Source organism: Patella vulgata, chromosome 6, assembly GCF_932274485.2.
Source record: "Patella vulgata chromosome 6, xgPatVulg1.2, whole genome shotgun sequence".
Taxonomy (NCBI): Eukaryota; Metazoa; Mollusca; class Gastropoda; family Patellidae; genus Patella; species Patella vulgata.
In genome coordinates, this window is record NC_065884.2 from 1,902,903 (window position 1) to 1,910,804 (window position 7,902).

At 35.2% G+C, this 7,902-nt stretch overlaps 1 protein-coding gene across 1 annotated transcript; it reads left to right on the plus strand.

Moving 5' to 3' along the window:
* The first annotated feature begins 241 nt into the window (after positions 1 to 241).
* LOC126824620 (beta-1,3-galactosyl-O-glycosyl-glycoprotein beta-1,6-N-acetylglucosaminyltransferase 3) lies at positions 242 to 7,634 on the plus strand. The gene is made up of 2 exons (XM_050553886.2): positions 242 to 2,388; positions 6,762 to 7,634. The coding sequence occupies exons 1-2, from the start codon at positions 876 to 878 to the stop codon at positions 7,043 to 7,045; spliced, it is 1,797 nt and encodes a 598-aa protein (XP_050409843.2). The 5' UTR covers positions 242 to 875; the 3' UTR covers positions 7,046 to 7,634.
* The last annotated feature ends 268 nt before the right edge of the window (positions 7,635 to 7,902 follow it).

A 7,902-nucleotide genomic window follows, 5' to 3' on the forward strand; every position in this document is an offset into this window, starting at 1 on the left:
CCGCAGTGGAAAATCGCGATGAGTTTTCCCGGCTAACGCAAGGGCCTTGGCTCCCTTAAATACCCAATGGCTATCGTTGATGCTTGCACAATGATAATAGACTAGGTTAGAATAACCCGTCCGTATTAAATTACAATTTTAGTCATCGTAAATAAAAGATATCCGTTTAATATTAAATTATTTAAATACCTCGACGTAAGAGGTATGATTCATTCCAAGGTGTATGTTACGTTTTGTTAACTCGTTGGGAAGTAATTCTAGAAGTCGTTCGCCTGAATAATATAGTTTGATATTAGTAATGAAGAATAGATCGTTTAAAACAACATTAACTAAATTCAGAATATATAACCTTTGAAATGTATAATATATACAGAGATACTATCACTGGTATCAGGTTTCTGTTGACAATGAAAGATGGAGCTGTTTAATATAGATGGATTATTGTCATTTATAGATGGTTTCAGATAGGTAGTGTTTATCGCGAGAAAATAAATTTAATGGACCTATTTTCGTCCGGGTTCCGGTAGATGAACAGTAACCTTATTTGGAAAGGGGATACCGGTTGTGAGGCAAGGTGCTCGGCGTTGTATAGTTATTGGTATGCTTGTTATAAGGTAGTGTTGATTTAATTCATGCATGTTGAATTTCTAACATGTGTCGTGGACGTATATTTTAAAACTTAAACAAAAAGGTGTTGATTAAAAAAAAAGGTGGATAACCCAAAACTGGATTTATTCTTAATTTTATTCAAATCTTCACCTAAACTGGAATTAAAAACAGAAGCAGTTAAAAGTTGATATCTCAGGATTGGATATATTGCAATTTTCTCAATAATTCTTTGTATTATTTTAAACTGTTTAATTTTATCAGCAAATATGAATGGTTATGTGCGCGTGCTGTTTGTGACGTATTTGATTACGTTGGCTTGTGTTATATACCTGAACACTGTACCTCAAACGATTCATATTTACCATGACAACAGTGCATTTACTATTATGGGAATCGATAATAAAGCTGTTACGATTGAATCTAGAAATTCTAAAATAAGGTCGGCCTTGGAATATTTCAAAACGTCCTCAGACGATGTTCCAGTACATAAGCAATTACATGTTTCTAAGAGTGAAAACGTAAAATTAAAAGGCTCTTCCAGGAAATTCGTAGAAATCGAAAATGATGCCATTGACAGCAGAACACCCAAGAATGAAAGAACAAACTCTCATCTGGTACGCGACGACGTTATATTTAACGGCAGTGGAATGGCGGTTACGGTACGCCCCGGAACACGCCAGGGTGAAAGAACGAACTCTGGTAATAACGCCAGGAACTCTTCGTCTCATTTGGTACACGACGACGTTAGATTTAATGGGGGTGGCAGAGGAATGGATACTACAATACATCCCAGAACACCCCAGAGTGAAAGAACCACCGCTCGTAATAACGTCAGGAACTCTTCGTCTCATCTGACACACGATGACGTCATATTTAATGTGACGTTATTAGCATTATACCATAACACGACTATGAAATACCGACATAGTGGAATATGCCCGGGCCTTTTTGCGAATGACTCTCGATCACTCAAACAGGCCATCACATTTTCCAGAAGTTTTGATCGCGATTTTCATCTGGATTTAAAATTATTTCCGACCATAACAAAGAATTGTAAACAATATAAATCGAAGCGGGGCTTTATGGAAAAAAATTCATCAAAAGAGGAATTAGAATTTCCGCTGGCTTTTTCAATATTAACCTACGATAATATTCAGCAGTTTGAACGAATGCTGCGCGTGCTTTACACGCCACAAAATGTCTACTGTATACACGTGGATAACAAATCAAGTGAATATTTTAAAAATGCCGTAAGATCCATCACCAATTGTTTTTCAAATGTGTTCATAGCGTCCAAATTAGAAACAATAGTTTATGCCTCCATTACAAGATTACAGGCCGATATAAACTGCATGGCGGATCTGCTACATAGAGAAGAAAAGTGGCGTTATTTGTTGAATTTCGCGGCTTCTGAGATGCCGTTAAAATCTAATATCGAGATGGTCCAAACGCTGAAGATATTTCGTGGTGCCAATGATATCCATGAAGTTTTTGCTAAACGAGTGAAACATAGATATCTTTATAAATATGTTATTGAAAATAGCCACATACATCGAGGACAGGGGTTTCTTGCTCCCCCGCCATTTAATATAACCATAGTAAAAGGGCAAGCGTATAATTTGTTCAGTCGACGATTCGTGGAGTTTTCTATGAAGAATAAAATAGCCAGACGATTTTTAAAATGGTGTGCTGATACATACAGTCCTGATGAACATTACTGGGCCAGTCTCAATGATCTGTATCATAACACCTTCTTAAATACACCTGGCGGTTATAAAGGTAAGTTACTCTCAATAGTCTGTATCATAACACCTTCTTAAGTACACCTGGGGGATATAAAGGTAAGTTACTCTCAATAATCTGAATCATAACACCTTCTTAAATACACCTGGGGGATATAAAGGTAAGTTACTAGTTCCACCTGTCAAGGGATCTTTTACGTGCACGCCAATGTGTACACCGGACATCCGTTTTTCGTGAGTCGGTGAGTAAGACACAAGGTTACTAAGCAGGTTGGGGAATAGTCCCTGAGGAAGTGCTCCCCCCTTAGACATTGGACAATTTGATTTAAAATATAAATTATCAAATTACGCAGCATTTAATTTGGGTTATACTTCTTAATAAAATGCCATTGTTTGAGTTTATACATATGGAACGGGACAATTTAGGGTATTGATCTTATATATAACCTTATTGACGCACGGGTATAAAGTCAATGGTTAATTCAATGAAATTTTTATCATCTTCATGCTCAGGAAAGAAAATTTACCAGGATTTTTTTTTCTGAATTTGAAAATGGAATTTATGTTAATTGAAGGAATTTCTGTAAATTACAGGAAAACAAATACGGATAAAATTTTCCTGGTAATTTTTGTTTCCGGAATTTTTTACGTTTTTTCACGGAAATTTTTGTTACAGTGATACCTTTATTTCATTCTGACATACATTAAATCATATAAGCTATGTGTCTGTCCTCTATAGGCGTCTTTAGATATTAATAATGTATACACAAAATATATAATATCTCATATTCATGCACATAGAAAATATTCATTTTCACATTATCAACATAAAATATTATCCGATAACCTTAAAATATGGAAATTTGAAAATATTTATTCCGTATTTGTTTTTCATGTCATTGAGAGAAACACCTTCATAAATACAGACAAAAAAACGTGCAAAAACGTAAAAAGTTACGGAAACAAAATTTACCACGAAAATTTTATCCGTATTTTTTTGTCTCGTAATTTAGAGAAATTCCTTCGCAAATACAGAAAAAAAATCCTGGCAATTTTTGTTTCCACAACATTTTCCGAATTTTTCAAAATACATAAACCATAAAATAGTCCCGTTAATAACATTTTTATTAAGACAAATGAAAACAATATAAATATTACAGTTTGAGTTTGAGTCATTTAACTCTTTGATAAAGAGACAATTTACTCTTAGCTGTCTCCAATGCTTACCAGTGGGGCCCATTTCGTCGATGGGGAACGGATCACCACTATATAACTTATCAGTTTGACCCATTTCGTCGATGAGAAAAGATCATGAGATTGCCAAAAACATAAAATCAAACATTATAACGTGTTTGCACCGCGTTCAACTTTTGAAATTTAATTCAAAATGGAAGATTCTCCAACTGAACTGTTGCGTGTGCAACAGAAGTTATCCGTAAATTCCTGGCCTTTCCAACGTTTATCCGGTAAAATAACAGAATTAAGTCCATTATAGAAGGGAATAAAACACTTTATCCCTAAATGTCCTGGACATTTCTTGTTTATTACTGAATATTGCATGGAAATACATAAAACATGTAATTTGACGAAATAATTCACACATTTAACACATTTTCTCCGACTGTTAATCGATTAACAGAAAAAAATAGTTAAACTACGAAATTTGGCCACATAAAAAATGTATAATTTTTACAGTCTATGAACATGTTCATTAAAGATCCTAAAATAGTCGATTTAGATTATAAAATAGCCCACAATATATGGACAATGACCAAATTACATAAAATTATTTTAACCGATGATGATTTGTATCCTATATATATTATCAAGATTAGACTGAATATTTACAGCATTTATTTATTGAATGTTTAGATCTACGTTATTTAAAGTCAAGAATTGAAGAATTTATAAATGATTTTTTAACATATAATTTTAACACCTACTTATTAATGGGACTTCAGTCTAACAACAAGTCCAATCCTAATGGCAGGTGTAACCTGTTTTTATTAGCTGTGCTAAATCTTCCATCTATAGACACAGAATGGGGTCCCCAAATATCATCGGTGAAATGGAAAAAATCTCGTAAATCAATTTGCATGATTTTGAGAAAATCCACACAAAACATTTTAGTATAATTGAGATTATATATTACAGACGAAGTTGCTCAAATATAGTTTTGATATTTGTAAGATATTTAAACAAATTAACACAAAATAATGTAAATAACTGGGTATATTCTTTCTTACGGGGTTTCCAATTTCAAAATATGGGACCCACATACTGATTCATGTGTTTATACTTCATAATTACACTTAACAATAACCCCAGGGAATGTATTTCATACTCTAGTGATCATAGAACAACGCGTCATAAGTTGTTTTCAAACTGAAATTGTAGACAAAGGTAGCCAGTGACATTGACAGATGGACAATTAAACACAGAATATGAATTTCAAATAAAATTTATTTTCGATAAGTAGACTTATGAGGTTTTACCATGTCACTAAGAGGCAGGCCCGTAACTAAGAGGGGGCTGCTTCCCCCCCCCCCCCCCTGCAAAAATATTTCGCACCCCCCACCCCCCACCGTGAAAAAAATTGTCGACCATTTACATTGTCCGGTCCATTTTACAGCACAGCTGAGAACACTTTCCGCCCCCACCCCGTTGCTCTGAGCTAGTTACGGCCCTGCTGAGAGGTTGATATTGTAAAACTGTTCAAGTATTTAATCATACTTTATATATATATATATTGTAAGTTAATATTGTCACAACAATCGTTTCTGTGTAAATGCTATGAATTGGACGACACAATAACTGTTGACTTGTAAAATATATATAAACTGTTATCTACTAAATGATCCTATAAAAGGGAGATAATCGGGATTAAATATTATGCTGGTCTCAAATATTATTTGCCCATTGACTTCAATGTTAAATGGCTGTAACATCACAGGCTGTAGCATTTTTCTCAACATTCCGTTGGTTCCAATCTTTATAGGCACAATGGGGACCACATTTGGCAATCTCCTCATCATAATTTTGTAGGGGGTTGACTGTTTAGATTTTTTGCTACGGGGATTTGATGTTGAATGGGGTGAAAATCTCACTTCTGCTCTGCAGAAAGACACTTTACACCCCCTATCCCTCCGCTGTAATATCATCTGTATTTCTCAAAAAAGCTATGAAATTGCAAATTTAATCCCTTTTCTCCAATTCTAGACAAACAAATCAATCAAAAAATGCAGGAAGAAGGGAGAAAAAATTTAAGGGAAAAATTGTCTATTTATAACTCGCACTACATTCATGAAATAAATACTATTATTTTATGATCAGTAGTGGAATACCGCGTTTTATCAGTGAAATAAAAGTGTTATTCCACTGGCTAGCAGTAGTCCATGTTGTTTTTACCTAAAATGATTGTAAAATCATAAAATAAATAGAACATTTGTCGTTTTGTCGTGAATAACATATTTTATTTCATCGAGAAGCAAGAAAACTTATATTTTCACGAATACGTAGCATGAGTGAAAATATAAACGTTTTCTTGCTTAGAGATGAAATAAAATATGTTATTCACGACAAAACGACAAATATCCTTTATGTCTTAGTCCTTATTATGCTAGTACTTTTCGAAACACCTAATTATAACGGAGATTTCAAACCTTTCGCCGTTAGAGGGCAGGTTTCCTTCGAATTGAATTCCAGTGCACATAAACAAAAATATTGCTTTTAATTTATCTCAGCTATTGTACCATTCACAAGATTAAAAACATCAAATTGGTTGGTTCTCAATTATTGTACCATTCACAAGATCAAAAAAGTGAAGTTGGCTCGCTAACCTGGAGGTCTCCTGTTCGATACTTGCGTAGGCCAGGGAAGCTCATTGGAATTTTCCGGCGTTGTCCCGCCATGTCAGTGATGTATGACAGAGGGCATGGCAGTGGACAACTTATAGTTGTTCAAGTAGGACGAAAAACCGAGGTCCCGTGTACATAATTGCGGACCTCTTGACAGTTGGAATTCGAAATAAGAGTAGGTCATAGCGTCGCTGTCCGGGCAAAATTTCCCTCATAGCATACTGCATACTGTATGACGTATGATGCCCGTCTTCATTAGCCCAGTAGGAGCAGAACAGTAGGACGTTGAACCTCATTTCATTTTCATCCGTCCATCTTTCCAATGTTTATTGGGTTTGTTAGATGGCCAAATGGTTAGAACGTGCGCGCTATATCATAAGGTATGTCCTTGATTAAACTGACGTGGCTTCGATTCCTCGGTTGTACGTGACAAGGAGTATGTGTCGAATGCACGTTAAACTCGACCATGAAGACAAGAGAAATAATATTATTCAATAGTTTTTTTTTAGACTATACCTTTCAATCTGCTGGATTCTTTTCTTTTTCTTTTCAGGTCATCCGGATAAGAAGGAGTATGTCACGCGCCATATTAACTGGCGCGCGTCATATGATCGTTGCTATGGAGAATTCGTCAGAGGTATCTGTGTGTTCGGCTACGGTGATTTGCCATTACTAAAACGAAAGGGACAATTTGGAACCAACAAATTTGATTTACGGAAAGATCCCATAGCTTATTCGTGTATGGAGGAATTGTTAAGTCATCGTGTTCAACACCCACCACCTGTTTATCCTAATCACTGGAAAAACTTAAATTTTATTAAAAATAGCAACACGTGATTAATGTCACAGTGCGCAGACTCCACTACATTGACTAGAGGAAATAAATCCTACTCCTCGCAGTGCTTCGTTTAATTACACCTTATCCTACCGAACACTGTTGGGTTGGCTGATGTTTCCAGGGTTTGTTCTATATGATAAGGCCAGCTCAACGTTTGCTCAAAAATTACGAGATGTAAACACGGCTAGCGCTCATCGCGACCCTAACCCTAACCATGGACCTAGTCCAAGCGCTTACCCTAACTCTAACCTACAATCTCGCCAACAATCACGTTCCCTAATTTGTTTTACATCTGGGCGACCTTGACGGAATATTGAGCTGGCCTTAACAAATAGATCTAGCCATGATAGTTTTTTCAAATTATGACTGGTTAACAGTCGGATTAACAAACATCTAATATTGTAACAGACATTGCCCGTGTAGAGCGAAGCTGGTGTGATTGTTGTTAATTATAAAACCTTCATCATTAAGTTCTCAAGTGATACAAATAATGTTAAATAATTCGTATGATTAATTTTGTTTTTTAAAAACAAGTTATCTGTGCCCCGGCGTATTAAAAAAAAATAAACGAATAGTTTACGTAATCAATTTTGTTGATACATGTATTTTGGTGTTTGACACAGTCGAGATCGCTTTTTGTTTTTCTATTTTGCATCCGTAAAGTTTCCTGTCAAAATCGTGCAGAACTGATTTTTATAGTATATCAATAAAAGTAAAACGTACCGTGGTAGGTACATGTATTTAATATGTTTATATTTTACATCACAGTTCCTATGTTTAGTCAAAGTTACCTCTGGTTACACTAGATATACGCCAAAATGACGATAAGAACTATGCATTTCTCAAAAATATTTCA